The sequence below is a fragment of the Ciconia boyciana genome, chromosome 5 (assembly GCF_034638445.1).
Source record: "Ciconia boyciana chromosome 5, ASM3463844v1, whole genome shotgun sequence".
NCBI classification, from domain to species: domain Eukaryota; kingdom Metazoa; phylum Chordata; class Aves; order Ciconiiformes; family Ciconiidae; genus Ciconia; species Ciconia boyciana.
The window spans coordinates 60,063,474-60,086,385 of record NC_132938.1 but is presented as its reverse complement, the minus strand read 5'-3'; the positions used below and the strand labels follow the sequence as shown (position 1 = coordinate 60,086,385).

At 58.2% G+C, this 22,912-nt stretch overlaps 1 protein-coding gene across 6 annotated transcripts; it reads left to right on the top strand.

Moving 5' to 3' along the window:
• Positions 1-8,633: 8,633 nt before the first annotated feature.
• On the top strand, positions 8,634-22,407 carry PITX2 (paired like homeodomain 2). Of its 6 annotated transcripts, XM_072862932.1 has the most exons (7): positions 8,634-8,772; positions 9,702-10,550; positions 11,139-11,194; positions 11,379-11,516; positions 18,679-18,942; positions 19,732-19,937; positions 21,695-22,407. In XM_072862932.1, exons 3-7 carry the CDS (start codon positions 11,149-11,151, stop codon positions 22,256-22,258), a joined length of 1,218 nt encoding a protein of 405 aa, XP_072719033.1. In that variant the 5' UTR covers positions 8,634-8,772; positions 9,702-10,550; positions 11,139-11,148; the 3' UTR covers positions 22,259-22,407. The 6 variants fall into 6 exon arrangements, with proteins under 6 accessions (XP_072719033.1, XP_072719031.1, XP_072719034.1 ...); XM_072862930.1 differs by lacking the exon at positions 9,702-10,550; XM_072862933.1 differs by lacking the exons at positions 9,702-10,550; positions 11,379-11,516.
• Positions 22,408-22,912: the final 505 nt, after the last annotated feature.

The following is a 22,912-nucleotide window of genomic DNA, read 5'->3' as shown; positions in this document are numbered from 1 at the left end:
TTGTAAAGTGTGTTTGGAGGGAATGAAAACAAAGCAAAAAAAGGTTGGGGTTTTTTTTCACTGCTTGCAGATCAAAAGGCTTACATGCTGTACTTTCACCACAAAGCAAATGTTTGTGCTATGTAAACTCCCAACAATTGAGATTATAATGAAAGCACTAACAGCCATTTTTGTTGACCTACAGCTCACTTATAATCACAGGTATGTTCAGTAGCTTTTAAAATCTGAGAAGACAGAAATAACTTCCTGGCTGTTCTTATTACACAGTGTTTTCTGAGCCTCCCTGCTTTAATTCGGGCTTTCATTTCATGGCAAGGTGGTTGCCACAAAGTGTTTGTGGCCCCTTGTGTTCCCAGTGCTCTGAGGCAAAAAGAAAAATAAATTAAAGACAAATGGGCTGTGTGAAAATGTTTGGTCTCAGAAATCAGGAGGGAAAACAATAACCAAAATCAGCTATAGCTGCTCAGTAGCAGGCAGAGACAGAGAAATCAGCTGCAAAAAGATCTCCTTCTGTCTCCAGCAACTTCTGTCTGCCAAATTTAAAAGGCCTCTTTCTTTTCTCCCCAAAGGGTACATGGGGAATATATTCATTTAAATAGCGTGGTGCTAAACAGAGGAAGGCAGTATGGCTCTTATCCCCAGAAATTGTGGCATGAGTAAACCCTGCCCAGGATGATAAAAGCCTGCAAAATAAGGCCAGTAGACAGCAGATGGAAAAAGTGAGTTACACTGGTGTGGAAAGAGTTCAGTCATGAGATCAATGGCTGTAGTTACCACGAGCGACTCCATAAACATGCGTTCCACGATAGTCCACAGAGCATAGCTAGTTAGGGTTGACAGTGCATGGCCCAGCTGAATGGAGAACTGTTTTACATGGTATGCTGTCCTTGTGAGATTGTATCGACACCATCAAAGAAAGCAGTTGGAAAGGAGCCTGCTCCTCCCTGCACCAAGCTGTGCCCGCGCTCAGCAGGGTGGTACAACGCCAGCAAAACCAGCGAGCATGCTGCTCTCCTGGGAAGCAAGGATCCCGAAAGGAGAGAAACGTGGAAGAGAAACCTGCTTGCAGGCTCTCCTTTCCCCCTTTTTTGTCTACTGGAGTGATTTGAACACACTGAACACTTTTTTTTTCCTCAAGATTCCCAAAAAGAAGCACTAAGTACATCTTACCTTTCCTCTTCAAGTACAACCTCAAAGTCAGTGTCTCTTCTGCCTGGGGCAAATGAAGACACTCCTATAGCATACCTATAAACTTGTCTTTTAGTTTAGGGTTTGGGTTGTGTGGTTTTTTTAACCTGGCGATCTTTCCAACTCTATTCTGCATTATTATACCCACATTCTGTTTCCGAACACTTTTTGATAAGCTGTCCAAACATGCCTGAAAGTATGGCTTTATGTGATTGGCACGATGTCATCAAGAGACATTTTATCTAACCTACCACATTAAGCTAACCATAAATTTGAATAGCAGATCACACCATAAATTCAATCAGAACAAATATTTTTCTAAAGGCATTCAACATTTTCTCTGATGGGGGATGTCAGAAAGGCTTCATATAAAAGTAGTGAAAGGGGGGGAAAAAAATAATAAGGTAGGGAAGCAGCCCTCAGCTGGTGAAGAAAATTTACCATTACGTCTCCAAGTGAAACACTTTTTAAAAGCAGTGTCTAATAAGGAGCCAGCTCTTTGACACGGTGTATTACAGTGCATAAGAGAACTTGGCCACACTCCCAGACGAAGAACAACCCACCGGGTGCCACCGCCTCTGCCCTTCCTCCAGCGATTTCCCCAAATGCTGCTTAATACTTTAGCCTTTCCAAAGCACTGAGACTTTCCAAAGGCTGGGACATGGCCTGCCCAGCCGTCCCACCGCCTGGCAGCCGTTTTGGGGTGGAGGGAGCGTGGCCGAGGGGCTGGCGCCGGGGCGGCAAGGCCTTCCCAGTGGGACAGGAGCATCGGGGACGGAGCCTCCCCTCACAGTGACAGGGGTTACTCAGCCATCCCACTTAAGCAGCCTGGCTGCTTTTAAGCTCTGTTTCCCTTGCTTTCAGCCAGCTCCTTGGGCACTGAAACCTGTCTTGACGCCGGCCACGTCCCTTCTCCTCCCACCATAGAGGAAGGCAGTGGCAGGCATCCCTTTAGCCCAGGAGCAGGGCCTCCCTAGGCTGGGCAGGATTTTCCCCTCCTTCTCCCCACCCCACTGCCGGCAGGGATGGGGGTTTGTGACACCCCACATTCCTGGACAGGTTTTGTACATGTCCCAGCCATGGGTGAGGAGGCCATGGGCGAGGAGGCACGACGGTGGCAGTGGGGCTGCTGGGCAGCTGCCCTTGAGGTAGCCATGAGCTGCCCAGGGCCAGTCACAGCCGGTTCCAGCTGGCTCCCAACACCAGGTAGTAGGACAGCCCCACCACGTGCCAAAACCCAACTGTTGCACCCCAAAATCTCACCCCAAAACTTCAAAGCACACACAGCACTCCTTCCCAACCTTTTTACCAAAAGAAGCCGGCAGCCACAGGGTGGGAGATGCGCTCTGCGGGCCTCCATGGCAAAGGGGGGCAAGCGCCCTGAGGGACTGCAGCGGCAGGCAACCCCCACCGGGGCAGGGATGGCCCAGAGGAAGCAGAAAGAAGAGAAAATGGTTTGCTGTAAGGAAGGATATGAGGTCAGGCACAGGTAGATACTTACTGTGTGACACTTTTCAGCAATGTGTAGTTCAGCAAAGATGCCAAAACCCAGGAACAGATCAATCGCAGATCATTGCACTGGATGACCACAAAACCATGTGTGAGAGGAGAGCAAAGCCTAAGCAATGCACATTTACCTCATCTTCTTCAACAAGCTTCTTCACAATTACATCATGCCCGACAAACAAAATAAAAGTAAGAAGAGGTACTCTTTTTTGTAACAAAACCACAATATACAGATAATTCGGGGTAATTCTGACATCGTTTCTCCCGCTTCACCTTCAGGCACATTCAAAGGCCACAGCCGGGGACCACGCGCGAACACTTTGAGCGGAGCATTTCGTATCTTGAGGGACGGACTGGCCGTGACAGAGGCAAGTGAGACACAGGAGAAGCAGTCACTTGATGAGCGTGACGGAGGCTCCCTGAAGAGGGTGAGCACAAACACGGCCGGCACTCACAGCGTGAGGGATGGGTCCCTCCGCGCCACGATGGACAGGAGGTGTGACACCTGCCTGCTTTCCAGACGAGCGCAGCAGGGAGGCTGTGACGCTCCAACACTGGCAGCACTGTTGTGCTGTACCTGTTTTTTGAAAAATGTGACATCCCCTTCAGCCTACACCTGCAGCACTTACCAGAAGGTCTACTTTTACCAAGTATGGATGAAAACTAATTAAGCAACTACACAGAGATCCTGGGTTTCTGTAAGCTTTGGAAAAGGCCTTCAAAGCAACATAGAAAGCCATGTCAAAAAAAATCCAAGTGACACCCCTTCTAGGGTTTCTCTGCTAAGCTCCCAAATCCCCCAAATTTGAATCCAGCTCCTGTAAGATAACAAGGGGTGGTTTCATTAATTCCCTTTGCTACAACATGACACTGCTGAGAAGGAGGTCCAGTGACAGCATTGCAAAGTGTCAGGCACATAGGGAGAAGTCAGTCATGTTAAGTATACTGTGCTGGACACGGGATATGAGCAAGCTATGGGCTGAAAAGTCCTGTCACAAATGACTGAAGCCATACAATGAGGCTTGAAAACGAGTGCTAGGCCATCTAATCCTTATTGATAAGCGTTGCCACCCTACAAACCAGACTTTGAGGAGCTGAGGCTCAACAGAGAGTGTAAGACTCAGGTACAACCAGACAGTCCTGGTTGCCATAGCTAAGCAGCCGACCCACTGGAAATGGGAGAGGGGTGGCACACACAGACAACAGGGATGTCACCAGCCTGCTCGAGGAGGAGACATGAACTGGTGAGACTGGCATTTGCTCGGAAAGGACAGTGCCCCTTCAAAGCTAACAAGGGTACAAAATGCTAAGCAAAAGCCTGCTGAGCATTCGCAGCCTGGGTCCGGCCGCTGCTGCGAGGTGGACAGAATCAGAGATGCTGAAATAGGTGCTAATCCCATCCCTCAGCTTTCTGACACCAAAATAAAGAGCAACCACACATGGCGGGGGAGGGAGGGGAGTAAAAAAAATTAGAAAAAAGAGAGAGAAAGGAGGGAGGGAAGATGATGCCCATGAAGGATGGTTTGCTTTGTCCTGCAGAAACAGCAGCCAGAGCAGGAAGAAGAAAGAATGTGCATGTGTGTGCGCACCATGTGGGACAAAGGCAGCGTATTTCTCTTCAGCCAAAGGCACTGCTGTCATCTGTCAGCGTTGTACGCCTGTGTACAAGCAACACCAAACACTGTTTGCCTTCCAGTGCCTTTGACAATAGGTTTTTCGTGTTGATTTCCTCATCTGAATTTTCCTTTTGGCTCCCCTGCTCAAAGTGTGTACATCTAGTTTCGATGACACTCAGACAGCTGGCTGCAGACAAGTCGCAGGCTTGCATGCCTGGCGGAGTGTAACACACGCACACGCACAGGCGCACGCACACGCACGCACACACGCCTCGTCCTGACCTCTCTCCCTTCTCCTCTGCAATCTGCTGCGTTTGAAATGTCTTCTTTTGCAACTCCCTTCCCAGCCTCGCCTGCCCGGCCCCCGAGGGCTGCTCCCCAGACCTGTCCTCGGTCCGGGTGCAGGAAAGGGGGGCCCGGGGGGTGCCCTCAGCCTTGGCCGCCGGGCGGGAGCGCGGTTTCACGCCGCCGGCCCCTCCGCAGCGCCCCGCGGCTGCTCCGCGCCCACGGGCTCGCCGGGCCGGTGGACCGAGAGCGCGGGGCTGCGGGGAGCGGAGGCTGGGGGGGGGCTGAATGAAGGGCTGCGATTACAGCGGTGGGAGCAGGGGACAAGGAGAGTTTCTGAGTGGTTAAAAAAGTTCGGATAAGCAAACTCTGTTGCTGTCAAAGATTCTCCCCCCTTCTTTTTCCCTATCCCCCCTCCTTTTTTTATTTTTAAGGCAGTTGATGTGGTAATTAAGAATTTGGTGAGAGCCCGGTCAGGTCACCTCGTTTCTCAGATCAGAGCCCCATCAGAAATTCTTTCAAGTGTCCTTCTGCGTCGCCAAAGATGACAACAGCAAATCAATAAGTGCTTGAAATGAAAGGGGTTGCTGGCTAGCCCCCGAGGCTACAGATTTTCGCACCGCCGGTCTTTTTTTTTTCTTTTTTTTTCCCCCTGAACTTCTCGCATTCTTTTGCACTGCCTCTCCTAGGAAGAGCTACCTTTTTATCCCTAGTCTCATGACGAAGGTAAGTGCCCTGTTAGCATCTCTATCGCAGGACGGGCCCCGCGGTCTCTGGCTGCGCTTCCCCGCTCCCAGCAGCCGGTCGCTGCCGGGAAGGTGGGAGCCGAGAGCAGCCCCGGCCGAGGGCATCCCCCGGCTGGCAGCAGCGCCGGAGCGAACCGGGAGATATTTGCGTTTCCTCTTCTTTTTTCCTCCTTAAAAAAAAAAAAGAAAAGAAAAGAAAAGAAAAAAATTAATAGAAGAGGGATAAGGGATCAAAGCAAAGGAAAATAAATACGGGAGTCACTGCGTGAAGCTTAGGTTACTCTCTGTTAACAGGTTGCTCCGCTCCGGTTCGCACCGTCATCCTTACCCTTAATTGTGCCCCGCTTTAAAAATCCTCCTAACGACCGACGTCCTCGGGGCGTTTTAATTAGGTAATTCATTAGTGAGTCAATACAGACATTTATATATTCTTTTAGCTGAAGTGGTTAAGCGCTAATTTCGAAATTATTCTAAAACATTGGAATACGCGAGGCATAGTAATTTTAATTTATATGCAAATCAACGGGTCCATTTGAAATGCTTAAATTTTTAACAATTATTGTATTGTAGCATCGGGACAGACCGCCTGAATGAGCAATTTTGAAACCAGATCTGGACAGGAAGAAAATATTCGAGCAGCCCAACAAGTCAATAATGTTTGCGTGTGTTAAACATAGCCAGCTATAGGTATTTACATACTCGTTTGCTGTCAGATAAGGAGCTCAGAGAGGTGGGAGGAGAGGCTGGGGGGGAGACGGGAGGGATTGCTTGCGAGGGCTGAGATCATAATCCGGGAACGAAGAAAGTAAATGGCCGTGAATCGCCCCACCGCACTCTTTCGAGGATAACTCCCTTTCCCGCCGGTCCCGCAGCGCTGGCGGCCGGGGCAAGGCAGCGAGGGGCGCCCGAAACGCGGCTCGCTCCGTATTTAGTCACCGCTAGATACGCTTTGCCTTTTTGTCGCGGGTGCTGTCGGCTTTTTTTTTTTCCCCTTCCCCCGTCCCTGGGCAAAAGCCTCCCCGGCCGGCAGCGGGAAAGCAGCCCGGGTCCTCCTTCGGCTCGCCCACGCTGAGACCCGGGGTCACGCCGGGAGAACCCCGCGGCTCCCGCCGCCGTCGGGAGCACCGCTGGCCGCGCCAGGTGCCCGCAAACGGATAGTCGCGACAGGCGTGTGTGAAAACAGCTTTTCCGCCTGTCGGGGCGAGGAATAACCCCGGCCTTCTTTCCAAGCCGTTCGGAAAGCCGGCGTGCCGGCCGGGGCGCCGGGGCGGAGGGCTGCCAGCGCCGCTATTCACGCCCCAGCCGGGCCGCGGGTGCCGGGCGCCGGCTGCGAGCCCGCCGCCGCTCCCCGCTTCAGCCCGCCGAGGAAAGGCTCCTCGGGCTCCTCGGGGTTTTTAAAGCTGTTGTCACTGCGCTGGCGGGAGGGGGGAGCCAGACTATAAATACAGCCGCCGTGGCCTTCGCTCGCCCTGAAATCTATTATTACATTTATTGCTTTGACAGAAGGGGGGAAAAAATTTGAAATCCGCCTATTAAGTCGGCTCCATAGTTTCCAGACACCCTGGAACCCCTCTTCCACGGCAGCATGTCTAATGTATTCCCTGGTGATTGTGGGCATTAATTAGTTGTTTAATAGGAGTATGACTAAAAATGTAAAAGAAGGATTAGGAGCGTGAAACGTATGTCCAGCTCTTTCCACACACTCGAGGGGGGAATCAAAATCACCCCGTATCTGATGTTTCCCCGGGAGCCATTTGCATTTCCCACCAGCTGCTCACTTCAGCCGCTCCGGCTCCGGGGCGGCCGGAGCTCGCTGCCGCCCGGCGCCGCGGGCCGGCTCCGCAGCGGGGCGCGGAGGCGGGCGCGGAGCCACGGACGGCCCCGCTCCGCGGCCGCGCTGCCAACGCGGGCGCCGCAGCCCGCCTTGCCTTCCCTGCCCAAGACACAGCGGGGCTGAGGGGTGTGGGGAAGGTGCGCCCCGGAGCAATCGCTTTGCTTTTCCCGGGGAAACCGGAGTGCGAGGTGGGAGCTGGCAGCCCCCCTCGCTCCCGCTCCTTCTTCGGATGCGCGGGGAAACGATTTCACCTGGCAGAGCGCTCGCAAGGGCAGAAGCGCAGGTAGCCAGGGACACAACTAATTTGTTTCTCCCTAGAAAAACCCCGACACGATTTCATTTCCTGCGAGGGGAAGCGACCCTCTGCGCTTGGCGGGGCAACTGTGCGGCGTCGCATTCAGAGCGCTTTTCCGTGCACGCCGGGAAGCGGCCGTGCCGCTGAGGGCGGCCGGGCTTCCCCAGGAGCCGCCGACAAAACGACCTGCTGAAAACTTGGCCTCTTCCAAGAGTTCGCTTTTCCCCTCCGGCAGTAATTGCCTAGCCCCCTGCCCACGCCTATAAATAACTAAAATTCACTGCAGGCTGAAGAAATTTAAAAATAGCCACAAACAGATCAGGTGCAGCCTCCGAGTTAAGAAAGCGCCTATTTTATTTTCGCGTGGTCCCTCTATAAACAAAGCCGCGGAAACGCTGCGAGAAGAAGCGATCGCTTTAGTTTGGTCTAAATAGAGATATCCGACTTCGTTATTTTCTTAAACGTGGAAAACCTCTCAAAATCGAAAATAAATTCCCCCCTGGCGCCAGCTCGGTCTCGTTTGGGGAAAAGGGGGAGAGAGCCGGCCGTAGCGTTTTCTCGCTATCGTCCGTGAACGAAGGCAGGGCGGGTAACAGAGCTGAGCGGCAGGCTTTCGGCTACCCCGGCCCTGCGCTAGCGATGCGGACACGAAGAAGAACCCCAGGGATTTAAAAAAAAAATAGAAAAAGTAAAAAAGAAAAAAAAATCCAAAGAAGTGGGTTAAAAAAGGAAACCGAGACCTCTCACAATGGGTTGGCGATCCCTCCTCACACCTGGTGCAAGGACAGCCGCCAGCCCGGCCCGGGAAACTTTGGCCACAGCCACTTGTCCCGGCCGGGCGGGGCGGGGCGGAGCGGCGCGGAGCGGAGCGGGGCGCGCCCTGCGCGGGCGCGGAGGGGCCGCGGGCGTCCTCGCTCACCTCGGTTCTCCTCCGGCTACCTAGCCCGCCGCCGCGCCGCCTGCGCCGCCTTTTGTCCTTCCTCCTGCCCCCTGCCCCCTCCGCGGCCGGCGGCCGCCGCCGCTGCGCCCGTGCCCGCGGAGCGCCGCGGAGCCGCCCGGCCCGGCCCGGCCCGGCCCCGCGGCGGCGGCGGAGCGCGTTCGGCGGAGCCTGCGTGACGTCAGGGCCCGGGGAGGCGGGCGGGGCGGGGCGGGGGCGCGGGAGGGCCGGGGAAGGAGGGAGCCAGCGGCGGCGGCGGCTCCGCGGCCCCGCAGCCAGCGCAGGAGCCCGGCGCGGCCCCGCTGCCCCCGGCAGCACCGGCACCAGCAGCGCGAGCAGCGGGGCGGACAGCGCAGCCGGCCCCGGTGAGTGGGGGGGGGTCTCGGGGGGTGCCGGCGGGACGGGCGCGGGGCTAGGGAGCCGGCCGGTCCCGGCTCTGCGCACCCCGGGACGGGCGGCGGGGCCGCGGGCCGGCCGGGCAGGCTGCTGCGGGCTCGAGTTGCTGATGTCCTCCCGGGCGGCTGCGGCCCGTCCCGCAGGGCTGGCGGCGAGGGGAGCCAGCGCTGCCCCCGCGCCGCTTCCCCGCCGTGCCGGCCCCGGCCTCCCCCGGCGGGGCGGGCGCTGGGAACCGGCCCCGCCGCGCCCGGCCCCCCGGAGCGGCCGCGCGGGCAGCGCCTTCCCGCCGCGGCGCCGCGCACCCGGGCGGGGGACGGCGGCAGCGCCGGCCCGGGCTCGGGGCGCCGGAAAATCGGGCGGGCGGGTCTGCGGCTCCGCGGCCGGGAGCCCCGGCAGCACCCGCCGCGGGGGAGCGGCGGGGCCCGGCTGCCCCTGCGGGCAGCGCGGAGGGGTAGGCCCCGCGCAGAGCCCCCCTTTCGTTTGAGAGCACCCGGCAGCGGCCGCGGCCTCTGACAAAAACCCTCCCGCCGAAATCAGGGACCGCAGTATTTCGGGCGTTGCTGAGGTTTTTGCCGGGGGACTCTGTTTTTCGGGGGGTTGTTTCGGGTTTTCCTTTTTTTTTTCTCCTCGACAGCATAGCGATAGATACCAATAAGGAAAAAAACAAATCCCGCGTGACACCGCTTTTTTGTCCGCGCCCTGCAGTTGTTACGGCCGGAGTGCTCCGAGCAGGTTGCTGCTGAGCGGGCCCAGCAAAGCCGCGGAGGAAGGGCAAGCTCGCCCGGCTGGTGCGGCTGCTGGGGCTGTGGGTGCACGGGGTGCTGAGGTACTAATTGCGAGCGGAGGAGTGCTCGGAGAAATGGGAACGGAAAAGCAAGTGGAGCTGCTTTCATTTCAGTCGCCGGGCCGGAGACAATAGGAAAACGCTCCTCGCTCCCCTTGGCCCCGCGCGGCGATGCGGTTTGCAACAAAAATTAAAAGAGGACGCGGAGAGGAGAAAGGGAAGGAGCGGTGCGGGCAACTGAGAGCGAGGAAGGAATGATAATCCGGCCGGGAAAGGCACTTTTCTCCGAGGAGACCGGCGATTCAGGAGAGAGGAAAAACTTCCCCTCGGTGGCCGTGCGTGTTGCGTGGGGGGAGCTGCGTGTCTCCACGCATGAGATAAATCAGCCATCGAGGCAGGCGGCGGGAGAGGGCAGCTGAATTTGTCACGCACGACTAATCTTGACGGAGATCTGTCCCGATCTGAGGACCATCGGCGAAGAACTAAGGTTCTCTTCATCGCCTCCCCGACTAATTTAGGCACAGCTCGTGTGCTAGGCCCGGCTGCTGGAGGGAGCGGAGTTTCTCCCAGGCGTCCTTCGGCGTTGGATAGAAACCGCCGTGTCACAGCGAGACCCGGAGGAGTCACGATAACCGCACCTTCCCATTTCCCCCCGCTTTTTCCTTTTTTTCCCCTCCCCTTTTGTCCCCCGCTCCCGTCCTGCCTGCCCGGCGGCGGGCGGCGGGGCCCCGCACGGCGGGCGCTGGGGCTGGCGCTGCTCGTCCCAAACGTGCCTCGGCTCCCGGCTGCCGCATTTGTAAGCACCAGCTAATAATGCGCCCGGTTCAGACATTAAAAAAGAGGCGAAGAAGAAGAAGAAAGATTACCGAAATGATGATGACATGCAAATTTCCCCCGAAATTATCATAAGTAAACATTTGAAGCCTGGACTAATAAAATCCCATCTGTGTTACTTCATATCGAGTTAGTAGAGAGCTGTGATAATGAATTTTGTAATATCTCACGAACAGACATCTCAATCAGGCACTAATCCCGTGATTTTACTGCCCAGCCTTTCAGGCCGGGGGAGGCGCCGGCGGTGGCCGGAGAGCGCGGAGGCTCAGCCGGGGACCGGGGCCTCGGCGGGCGCAGCCGCGGCCGCGCATCTCCCGCCGCGCAGGGGTCTCGGCTGCCGGTATCCGCTGCCCCACGGCAGCCCTGGGACCGGGGGGACCCTGGGACCGGGGTCGGGGCGTCCCGGGGCGGAGCACGGCAGCGAGGTTCGGGGAGCCCTCCTCCACGTCCCCAGATAACGAGGGGTGGAGGGCGGCCGAGTGGTCCGACGGGCTGGGAAACCGCCACGGGGGTATGCACCTATCCCGTGGTGTGACTCGGGTGGGACCCGAGGTTGAGGCGGGGAGAGGGGGCACCGTGCGGTCATCGCCGGGGAAAGGTGGGGGTCCGGCCGGCACCTCTGCGACGTGGCTGCCGGGCGGCTGGGTTTCTTTTTTGCATTTATTCTTCGCTCCCGGAATTATCGTTTTAAAACTCCGGTGCCTTCATCTTTTGCAGATAACGGGTAATGGAGTCCAACTGCCGCAAACTTGTCTCCGCCTGCGTTCAGCTAGGTAAGAGAAACCGTCTCCCGCCGGGCCGGCGGCACAGCGGCCCCGCTGCGGCGCGGTGCGGTGCGCGGGTGCGGAGCCAGGCGGGGCAGCCCCCGGGAAGCGGCGCCGCCTCCACGGAAGGGTGCGCAGCAGCGGGCGCTGACCGCCTCTCCCCTGTGCCCCCCCCCCGTGTCCCCGTCCCCAGGGGTGCAGCCCGCCGCCGTCGAGTGTCTTTTCTCCAAGGAGGCGGACATCAAAAAGGGGGAGCTCAGCGAGGCGCCGGAGGGCCGCAAGGAGCCCGCCGGCAGCAAGCTCTTCGGGCGGCCGCCCCCCAGCGCCAATGGTAAGCGGCGGCCCCTCCGCGCCCCTCCGCGGGCCGCGCTGCCGGGGCGGCGGGCGGGAGCCCCGCGGCAGGGCCGCCTGCGCGGCCCCAGGGCGCCCTCTGCTGCCCGCTGGCCGCGCAGCGCAGCGCAGCGCGGCCCTTGCGCCCGGGCGCCACTTGCGCCTGAGGATGCGCGGCCGCGGGGGAGGGAGGGGAGGGAGGGAGGGAGGGGAAGGAAGGGAAGGGGGTGCGCCGCACCCCCGCGGCTGCAGGCGCGCACTAACACCCGCCGCCAGCGCGTCCCCCCCAAAAGCGTCGCTGTCCGGTCGCCGCCTTTCGGGTCCCGGCAGCCTCGCTCTCGTCTCCCTTTGTATTTTCTACTTTCCGCCCCCCCCCGCCCGCAAACAAGCCGCCAGCCCTCTCTTGCCCCCAGAGGCGGGCGCCCCGCGGCGCCCCGTCCGCGGCAGAGCGAGCTCCTGCCTTCTCTGCCCCTGCCCGTTTCGGGGGGTCTGGTAGGCGAGCCCGAGGGGTGGTAAAGAAAAACAGCAATGCAAACATATTACAAAGAAGAAAACAAGCGCTCTGTATTTCGAGAGACTGTTTAATCCAAGATAAACGTAATTTTGTTTAAATAAAATATATTAACCTGAATTAATAATACAGGAAACTAGAGTGAATTAATAATGCACGTATTCCCGGTCTCGTGGTTAAACACTTCCTTGTAAGGGTGCTGTATTAACCCTGCTTGGCCGAACGGCTCGCTCTTCCTCAGATAACATCCAGTGATTTCAGGAGGAGCCACGTCCCCTTCCCGAGTCCACCCTCCCCCCGAGACTTTAAGCAGGATTTGCTAGCTGGGCATCAAAACCCCTAGAAGAAGAAACGCTTAGGCTAAAGGAAGGTTAGCGAGCAAAATCCGGGGTAATTCCAAACGCGAAGGTATTACGAGCCGATAATTTTTAATCCCGGAAACATACGTGATATTAAATTGTGCACAAATAGGCTTTACCAGGGTCTGGCGCTTTTCCCCTCCGCCAGTAATAAGTGTTAAATAATGTGGAAAGGAAGGGTGACATTGCTTTATATATGGTTTGCAAATAAGAAAGGCCTTTTCGCCCTCCCCTGCCTTTTCCTCCCGCCGAACAGGTGGTCTTAATCAAAGCCCTGAGCACGATCTAATGGGAAAGTGGGGACCTTTCTGATATAATAAATTTATGAGCCCTTCCACGCCAGCTTTATTCGACTAAGTATTTATAAAAGTAATATCCACATATGCTCCCTGACACGGTAACTTTTACTTCCTCTGCCGAGAAACAAATGGTTATTTTCTTAACCATCAATTATGAACCCGGATTATTGTCGTACACGCAAAATTTCCTGCCTCGTTACCGTATCAGCCGCTCTGGTTTTTTACTCGTTGGGCGGCGGGGGAAATGACTATCTAAACACCTTTAATTCCATTAATTAAAATATAAGTCTGAGCCGAAGAAGCAGCGCGGGGTTGCCTGACCATTAAAACCTTCCCGTGGGCGGGGAAGGGGAGCGCGGAACGACCGCGGATATATCCCTGCAGATGTGGGGGTGATCCCTGTGCGCAGCCCCAGCCCGTCTCTGTGCGACGCATAAGAGCAAGTCCTGAGCCGCTCGGGCAAAGCGTAGAAATCACGGGTGTTTTCTCGTGATTCGGGCGGGTTTTGGGGGGTCTTGGCTTTGATTTGCTTTTAATCGCGCGGTGCTCGTTGAGTTTCGTCTTGCCTGACTGTCAGGACTTCGTGCTTCTTGGGATCTACCATCCAAAAGTCTGGTCCTTGGGGCGGGCTGGGTGAGAGGCGGGGAAGGGGAGCAGGGGGTTTTTGGCCCCCCTCTGTCAGAGTTCAGTTTCGGAAATTACGAGGGCGGTCAGGTAATTTCGCGGGTTAGGCACCGTTGGTGGGCACAAGGAGAATCATCGCTAACTAGCGGCATGGGTAGTAGTAGGAAAAAATGCGAATGTTCGGTCAAAGCGACGCTCCTGTGAAAGGAGGAAACGAAATTCGGTAGGAGACCCTCCAAAACGACACGGGCGCGCTGGGTTCCCGCGTTTCCAGAAGAAACGGGTCCGTGGGCAGCCGGGGAAAGGAGAACGGGAAAGTGCGAAACTCTTATTGCAGCCTCGAGTGCCGAACGCAGCCCGGCGGGTGTCACGTTCACCCAGAGCGACGGGAAAATTGCTGCCGGGTGACCCGTCCCACAAAATCAGGAAAACTTCAGCACACGCCTCGACAGCCCCACAGCACGCGCCCCTGGCTGCTGGTGGGTTTATTCGAATAATTTTTTCGTGCAGGGCGTGAGGACGCTTAAACTATTCGTGTGTGTGCGTGTAAGCGTGTGTATATATATAATCTATACGATTTGCGGGCAGCGTGAATTCTACTTAAGGAATCCTTTCCTGTAATCGATAATCTGGGTATTGCTGAAACAGCAGCCTCCAGCATAAAACGCTGAAATTACATTCCGCCTTATATCATCATTCAGCGTCACAAATTGATGGTTTCAACTCTTTAAAAAAAATTAAAAATATATATATTCTTCGGTCCGGGTATTCCGTAACGTAACATCTCTTTTTCAAAGACGACAACCCCGACGCTGATTCAGCTTTCCGTCCAGATCAGCTGCAGGCACGGCAGCCTGCAAAGCCAAGGTCGCCGGTGCCTTTTTTGAGCCCCGGGACGAGGTGGGCGCGCAGCCTCCGCCCCCGCGGGAGGGCGCGGGCGCGGGGGGGCCGAGGCGGGGCCGGAGCGTCGCTGCCGCCGCGGGCCGCCAAGCAGAGCGGAGCGGCACCCTCCCCGCCACACAGCCTGGCCACACGTGTCCCCGGAGCTGTGGCCCGGGCGGCGGAGCCGGCGTCTCCCCTGGCCGGGGCGGAGGCGATCGGCCGCTGCGCTGCCCCTGCGCGGCGCCCGGGGAGCTGCGCGCCCCTGCCCGCAGCCCCCCCCCCGCAACTTAAAAGTTATTTATTGCGCTGCGGATATATAATTCTCCCCCCCCGCCGCCGCCGTCGTCCGAGAATAATATATGCGGCAGTTGTTAGCCTCACTCCAGGGAAAACTAAATGTATAACGAAAGCTTATGCGTGAGTAGGAATATACTAACGGAACAATCTGATGTCTTCTTAATCCTATGTAAAAAGCTCTGTAGTCTTCCTAATATTGACTGAATGGGTAATTAATGGCTCTTCATCGAGGAGAATACCCGGTAATCCGAGATAGGCGAAAGACAACAAGACAAAGGTAAAAGACAACAGGACTAGCTGGGGACTCTACATAAGAACCAATTTATCCATTTAGGAGAGTATTACGCCTAGAAACAACGATCCCGTAAGGAGATAAAGGAAAAGTGGGAAAATAAATACCCGCAGTAGGTCTGGCCACCCCGGCACCCCCAGCCGAGCCGCTCAGCTCCCGGCCCCGCTCCCGGCCGCCCGCCTCCCGCACCGGGACCAGCAGCGGGGGTCCCGGGCCGCCAGCTCCGCCGGCGGGAGCGGGAGGACGAAAAACACCCTCAGGAAAAACAAACACAGAATGTAAAAGGAAATGCAGGAGGCGGAGCGGGGTGGGGAGCAGCCCCAAATCCCCGTTTTTCGCAGCCGGCGGATGCCCTCCAGCCCGCCGGCAAGCCCTGCAGCGCCGGGCGGGAGGGGAAGGGGCAATTCCCCCACATAGGTTTTTTTGGGGTGGCGGCCCCGCGCAGCAGGCGCGGACGGTCGGTACGCGGGTGAGCCGGCCGGGGCGGCTTCGCGGCCAGGACCCGAACCCGAAAGGGGCTGGGAGCTTCCAGCAGAAAGAAAAAGAAAACAAAATTGAAAAAACACTTTTGACATTTTAATTGAAACCTTTACCGCTAATATATTACTTGGGTGTCTACAATTAGGTTGTTTTTCGGTTGGCTGACAGCTTTTAAAATATTATTTCACTCGGGAAATAAAAGCTTCATCTCAGATTATAGGTGGGTATTTTTGGATTTACGTGATTTATGGTCACCATGACAACTAATGCTGCGTGGTAGCTCCCCCCCCCTGCCCGGGGTGGGGGAGTTTTAATCAAAGGCATGTAAGGAAATGCCGGCACCCTCTCCCCTGCCCGGGCCGGTGCCGTGCCCCGCTTTTGGGGACGCGGGGACGGCCAGAGGGTCTGTCCCGGCTGCGGCTGGGGGACGCGGGGCTGGCGCTGGGGAAGGTGTGGGAGGGCGGCGGGGTGGCCGGGCCCTGCTCCTCCTCTCCCCTTCCCTGGGGGGAGCGGGCCGGCACCCGCCTGCCCCCTCCGAGTCTCCCGGGACAGAGAGGGCCGCGGCGGGGCGGGCACCGGCGCTACGCCCCGCAAGCGCATAAAGCGCGTAAAAAGTGCCCTGCGCCGCGCAGCCGGGAGAGACTTTTCGTTTCGAGTCGCAGCTGAAGAAGCCGGCATTTCCCTAAACTAACTAAAAATAAATGAACGCAAAGAAAGGAAAGGAAAGGAAAGGAAAGGAAAGGAAAGGAAAGGAAAGGAAAGGGGGGAAAGGGCTCATCTGGGAGAGGGCCGCGTTGCCTCCTTGAAACCAAAAAAGGGAGGGGATACCACCGTATCCCCTCTCCCTCCGGCTCCCCCTCCCCAGGGCTTTGCAGGCTGGTTACAAGCCCGACTTGGGGGCTGGAGAAGGGCGGCGTCCCCTCCCAGCGCCCCTCGCAGCGAGGCCGAGGCCGCGCCCGCTGGCCGGGGCCGGGGCAGCTCCGCGCCCGCGGCCGTGGCGCGGTCCCGCCGTGGGGAAAGGCTGGGGGGGGGATTTCTGGGTGCAGGACCACGGAGTAGCGAGAGGTTAAGAAGAAACGGGGATATGATTGGTAAACAAATTGTGCGGAATGGAGCCGGATTCATATTGACTTAGTTATAGGTCATCTGCTGCCGGTGCAAAGGGAGGAAATATTTACTTTACACATATACTTTATGATCTTGGGGGGATTAGAGGAAATTCAATAAGAAAACCGCTAGAATCATTTTAAACCCCCTATTTAAAAGACTTAAGCAAATTAGAGTCTTATCAGATTAAAATCCACTACAAATGTAAGAGCATTGTCTCCGTCGAAACGCTGTGGGGTCTGAGGAAAGAGATTCTTTGCCAAATCTCAGGGATAAAAACACGTCATTTAAACACCAGATAATGAGCAGAATGTAAATTAATTTAACCTTCTTTACTAACAGGCTGCGAAAGTAATATGTATAATTTAGCGATAAGTAAGATTGCGAGGGATGATACGTACCTCGAACGAGCATCAGCGACTAAGAAGGACCCTTGCGCGGGGCGGGGGTGGGTGGGAAGCAACGGGATACAGAAAAGTTTGGGCGCTGGGATGTGGGTGCGGAGGGCCACGCCAAGGGGAAGCTTTCGGTAACTTTTGCATGCCCGGAACCTTGCAGAGGAGTTGAAGATAGAGGCGCGACCTGCATTTTCCGCGCCTGGGCTCCCTTGGGCTCCCCAGCCCTGACAGGGCCGCAGCTCCCCGGGGCAGTGGGGCTCGGCAGACAGGCTCCTCCGCCCCGGGAGATCCTGACCAACACGGGAGGGCAACCTGCCGCCGCGTTAGACCCGCTGGAAACAGCCCCGCTCCTCCTTCCTCCTGCGACACCCGGGTCCGCAAGCAGCCTTGCCCCCGCGCTATAAGCGGGCCCGTGAGCGGGGACGGCGGGACAGCGCAGCCCGTCCCTCTGCCGCCGCTGCCCGGGGCCGAGGGGTCAAGTCCTGCCCCCCAAACCTCGGAGGGGGGTTGGTCGGGAGGCCGCGTGTGAGAGACTTGTGCGGGGCTTGGCCAAACTCTGCGAACGGCTTTCGTGGGCGCGGGTGCGGGGGCTGCTCTGGGCGCCTCGCCGGGAAGCGGGGCGGTTCCTGCGGGCCCCCGCCGAGAGGGGGAAACGATGCCGGCGGATAATTGCGCGAACAAGGGGTAAAACCGGGGCGGAAAAGCCTCCTTGGGGGCTCGCTGTTGGAAACCGGGCTGCAAGGAGGGGACGGGAACGGCAGTGCCGGCGAGAGGATTTTCCCCGATTTTCTCCGCCTTCGGTGCAGGCAGAGGGAGACAAGACAGCCGGCGAGCGCGGGGATTACGAGCGCTCGGGGGCTAGGATGCACACGCTCTTCCTCCCTCCTTTGGGTGTGATGCGAGGCTTTCCGGAGCCGTGCCGCAGAGGGGGGGTTATTGTTGTCGTCCGTGTTTAGCTGTCGTTGCTGTGCTGTTACTGCTACTGCGGCTGGTGCCAGTCAACGATCCGCCGTCGAACCGGCCGCGCACCCCTCCCGTTTGTTTCCCACCCCCTCCATGGCGAGGGAACCGGGCCCGGGGCTTCCTCGCTTTCTTTCTCCTTGCTGCAGCGCCTCTGCCAGCGCCGAGCTTCCCGCTCCTCGCCGAGTGCGGCAGGCAGCGCGGCGAGGCGCGGAAGGACGCGGAGCGGAGCGGGGCGGGCGTGCCCGGAGCCGCCCCGACGGGGCGCCCCGCGGGGCCGGCCGGCGGAGGCCGGGCGCTCCGGGCGCGGGCACCACCCGCGGGGCAAACCGGGCGGAAAACGCCAGGTTTTGGGGGGCGGGTGCGCCCGCTGCCGGGAGCGCGCGGGGGGCGGCCGGGAGCGCGCAGGGCTGCGCGGGCGGGGCGGGGCGGGGCGCGGAGGGGCGGGGCGGGGGCGGGGCGGGGCGGGGGCGGGTGACGCGCCGGCGCGGGGAAGGCCGCCGCCGGTTTAAGATGTCAGGCCAAGAGGGAAGCGGCTGAGCTGGTGCGGTGCGGGGCGGCCGCGGCGCGGCGCGGGTCCATGCGCGGGCAGCGGAGAGGAGCGCCCCGCGGAGCGCCGCCGCGCCTCGCCGCCCCCGCCCCGCGGAGCCCCGCGGCGGGCCGGGGGCCGCCGGCCGGGCAGCAGCGCTGTCGCCGTGACGGCTCTTGCAGGACCGGACTCGCCCGCTCGCCCGTCGCCGCCGCTCCCCCCCGGGCGGCGGGGGCTTCTGGGCTCGCCGCGCCGCCCGGGCGCTAGCCGAGCGCCGCCCGCCCCGAGGCGGCTCCCCGCCCAGCAGCCCTGACCCCCCGGAGCCGCGGGGCCGCTCCGCGCCCGGGGAGGGGGCGCCGCGCCGACCCTCCTACACGTACCGACACCTACAGACACACGCACACCTTCTCCTGTCGACCCCCCAGGCGCGCACGTAGACTTTGGCGTCCTTTTGCCGATGAACTGCATGAAGGACCCGTTAAGCCTGGAGCGCCTGGGAGCCGGGAATAAGCTGTGCTCCTCCTCACCTTCCTCCTCCTCCTCTTCATCATCTTGCCACCACCACCACCAGCCCGCGCTGGCCATGGCGACGGCGCTGGCGCCGGGGCAGGCGCGCTCCTCCCTGGAGTCCGCCAAGCACCGGCTGGAGGTGCACACCATCTCCGACACCTCCAGCCCCGAGGCCGCAGGTAAGAGGGGGCGAGCGGCAGGGATCCCCGCCCGCCGGGCGCCCGCTGCCCTGCCCCGGCCCGGCCCGGCCCGGCCCTGCCCTGCCCCGGCCCGGCCGGCGGCCCCGGCAGCCCCGCGGCCCGCGCTCCGCCGCCGCCCCTCTGCCCGGGCGCGCCCCGCACCCAAGCCGAGCCCCCTTTCGTGTTTTTTCGCGTGCGGTGTCTGTGTGCCGGCGTATAGAAAGATAACGAGACGTGTAGGGTAGGCGGGTGGCATGTACAGCGGTGGGCGAGTTATATGGATGCAGACGGCCGAACAATGCGGATGGAGATCGGCGAATAATACGGGTACAGACAGACAAATACGGGTACGGATAGGTGAATGATGTGGATGCAGATGGGCGAATAATTCGGAGACAGGCAGAGGAACAGCACGATACAGGCAGGCGAACAACGTGGGTATAGATGGGCAAACAAGACGGATTACAGGTATACAGATGGGAGAACAGGACGGGTGCAGATAGGCGAAAATCTTGCGCACAGGCAGGCGGAGAGGCGGCTCCGTCCCGCTCCCCCGGCGGCGGCTGCTCCTCCGGGAGGAGCCCACCCGTGGGTGCCCGCGGGGCGCGGAGGGGCCGCGGCGGCGGAGGCCGGGCGGGTTAATCATTACACCGCCGAGCCGCGTCAGGGCCAGTCTGCGGGATCCGGCAGCGCTGGGGCGAGCCCTTCCCCAGCCGCTGGAGAGGAGGCTTCGGAGGCTGAGACGCCCTCGTTTTCCGCCTTGTTGTTTTTTGTCTCCCCCCCTTACAGAGAAAGATAAGAGCCAGCAGAGCAAGAACGAGGATGCGGGGCCCGAGGACCCCTCCAAGAAGAAGAGGCAGCGGCGGCAGCGGACTCACTTCACCAGCCAGCAGCTGCAGGAGCTGGAGGCCACTTTCCAGCGGAATCGCTACCCGGACATGTCCACCCGGGAGGAGATCGCCGTCTGGACCAACCTCACCGAGGCCAGGGTTAGGGTAAGTCCCGACACGACACCCCGGCTCCGAGCAGCGGGGGTCGGGGAGGGGGGGGAGGGGGGGGAAGGGGAGGAGGGCTGCAATGTTTGCAGCTGCTTTCGATTTCGGTTTGTATGCAAACTTCAGAGCCTTTGCACAAAAGCAGGGCAGAGCAGGACATTTCTGTCAAAGCGAGACAGATTGGGATATCTCTCTCTCTCCCCGGAATATGGTTTGCTGCACGTTTCGCCCTCACCGCGCAATGCGTCCTGCTCCTTTTGATCGAAACGCTAATGAAAACATTAGCCAAGAAAGCAACTTGGAACAGGCTGCAACCTGCGCTGCCTCTAATGAGAAAAAGATGTAAAATACACAAGGGCTTTTACTTCACTCCGAGGCACTCCCGACGTGCCCTTCCTTGCATTTTCTCTGTCTTTTGGTTTCACAATTCGACGAGCGTCTCTCTCCGCCCTTGCCCCCCTCTGAGATTTATGGGACCAGCACGGCGCTGCAGTGATACCGCGGCCGGATCCCGCTCGCGTGCAAACGCCGCGCTGCGGGAAAAAAACGCCCCAAAAAGCACCCGAAGGGGCCGAAAGCCCAGACTTTCGGAAGCCCCACGTAAATCCTCTCCCCGCGGTCGCTTGAGGAAAGCGAGGCAGTGAGAACCGGGGGCAGCAGCGAGCGGGGCCGGCTCTCCGCCCGGGGCCGGCGGTGTGCGGGGCCGGGGCAGCCCCGCGGCCGGGAGCGGGGCCCGGCCGGGGCCGGTGCGTCGCCGGAGCACCAAGCGGTGGCGGCGGCGGCGCGGCTTTTGCGGGGGGGGGGAGGTTTCGGGCGGCGCGGTGCCGCCGGTCGGGGCCCGTCCCCGTGGTGCCCGGGCGGCCCCTGCGCGGCTCGACCGGGGGGGCTCCTGCAAACCCCCCGGGGCGGCTCCAATACACACGGTGAGGCTGCTGCTGGCGGCTGCCCGGCGGGTCAGACACCCAGATGTGGATTGGGAAAGGGCACGTTTTCCCCATTGTCTGCGGAGAGGGTCCCTTGGATCTCAGCGCGTTGTTAAATGGCGATTTTTTTTCTTCTTTAGTTTTTCCTTTTTTTTCGCCAAAGAGCAGTCGAACAAGTTTGTTTAGAGAGTGGTTTTCGGCTCTGGAAGCTTTCGCGCAGGAGGAACTTGTAGCTTTAACAAGCTGAAGCAAGGATTTATTAGTTGCTGGCTTCCCCCTCCTTCCCCGTAATAGGAAACATCGCCTTAAAATTCCGCGGGTTTCCAGGCGTTTTGCCCTCGCTTTTGCACTTTTGTGTTTCCCCTGGATGGCTCCAGTGCGGAATAAGCCAAGGAAGGAGGGGGGGAAAAGAGAGAGAAACGGGGCGGGGGGGAGAGAGAGAAGAAGGAGAAGAAGGAAGCGTTGGCCTCTGTGGCGCGAATTAGAGCATCGCAAATTATGCCGGAGGCTGCGGGGGGGGAACGGCGCGGCCACGGATCTGCCTTGCTAAACCCCGGCGGCACCGGGGCCCGGGGGATGCTCGGCGGCCCCGGCAGCACATCGCTGCCCTGGCCCAGCGCGGGGCTCCGTAGAGGACGAGGCGAACATATGTATGTATATATATATGCACGTACACCTTTTTTTATATATATGTATATATATATATGTATATCCGGACACACTCGGCTGTTGCCCCGAGAGCTTGCAAAGGGCTGCGGTGGTGGTGGTGGTGGTTCCTGACTAACTCGCGTCTCGCATCTCCCTCCCTTCCTCCCTCTCCCCCCGTTTCCAAAGGTTTGGTTCAAGAACCGCAGAGCCAAATGGAGAAAGAGAGAAAGGAACCAGCAAGCCGAGCTTTGCAAAAACGGCTTCGGTCCACAGTTTAACGGCCTCATGCAGCCCTACGATGACATGTACCCCGGCTACTCGTACAACAACTGGGCAGCCAAGGGCCTGACCTCTGCTTCCCTCTCCACCAAAAGCTTTCCTTTCTTCAACTCCATGAATGTCAACCCTCTGTCTTCTCAGAGCATGTTCTCCCCTCCAAACTCCATCTCCTCCATGAGTATGTCTTCAAGCATGGTACCCTCTGCAGTCACCGGGGTCCCCGGCTCCAGCCTCAACAGCCTGAATAACTTGAACAACTTGAGCAATCCCTCCCTGAATTCTGCAGTGCCAACGCCAGCCTGTCCTTATGCTCCTCCAACACCTCCGTATGTTTATAGGGACACATGTAACTCGAGCTTGGCGAGTCTGAGACTTAAAGCCAAGCAGCACTCCAGTTTTGGCTATGCCAGTGTGCAGAACCCCGCTTCCAACCTGAGCGCTTGCCAGTACGCGGTGGACAGACCCGTGTGAGACACCCGAGTAGGAAACACTGCATGGGAATCCCTCCCCATGTCCCGCAGAGACTGAGAATTACACTAGAAAGTAATGGGCACTAGAGAGAAAGAGAAAGGAGGAAAAATCAGGCAGAGAGAGAGAGGGGAAGAGAGAGAGAGAGAGGGGGGGAAAAAGAGGAAACCACTGAAATAAGATAGTTCCTTTGTTTTCAAAGGACCTCCTACAGATTCTGAGATCTTTCTTTCACTAAGAGTATTTCAACAGTTACAAGGACATATATATATATATATATGGACAAATGTTTGACTGGATATGATATGACATTTTAATGTTACTATAAGCTTGTTATTTTTTAAGTTTAGCATTGTTAACATAAAAATGACTGAAAGGATGTATATATATCGAAATGTCAAATTAATTTTATAAAAGCAGTTGTTAGTAATATCACAACAGTGTTTTTAAAAGGTTAGGCTTTAAAATAAAGCATGTTACACAGAAGCGATTAGGATTTTTTCGCTTGCGAGCAAGGGAATGTATATACTAAATGCGACACTGTATGTTTCTAACATATAATTATTAAAAAAAACATTGTGTGAATATCAGTTTTAGAATAGTACCTCTGGTGGATGCAATGATGTTTCTGATATTGCAATGTAAAACATGCCCTGT

What these genes read in the sequence shown, in the direction of transcription:
- PITX2 (XM_072862930.1), top strand. Translation starts at nt 11,149, where the DNA reads ATGGAGTCCAACTGCCGCAAACTTGTCTCCGCCTGCGTTCAGCTAG. An exon ending in GCCGCCCCCCAGCGCCAATG is followed by an intron (nt 11,517 to 18,678) that starts GTAAGCGGCGGC and finishes TCGACCCCCCAG; the next exon opens with GCGCGCACGTAGACTTTGGC. An exon ending in CTCCAGCCCCGAGGCCGCAG is followed by an intron (nt 18,943 to 19,731) that starts GTAAGAGGGGGC and finishes CCCCCCTTACAG; the next exon opens with AGAAAGATAAGAGCCAGCAG.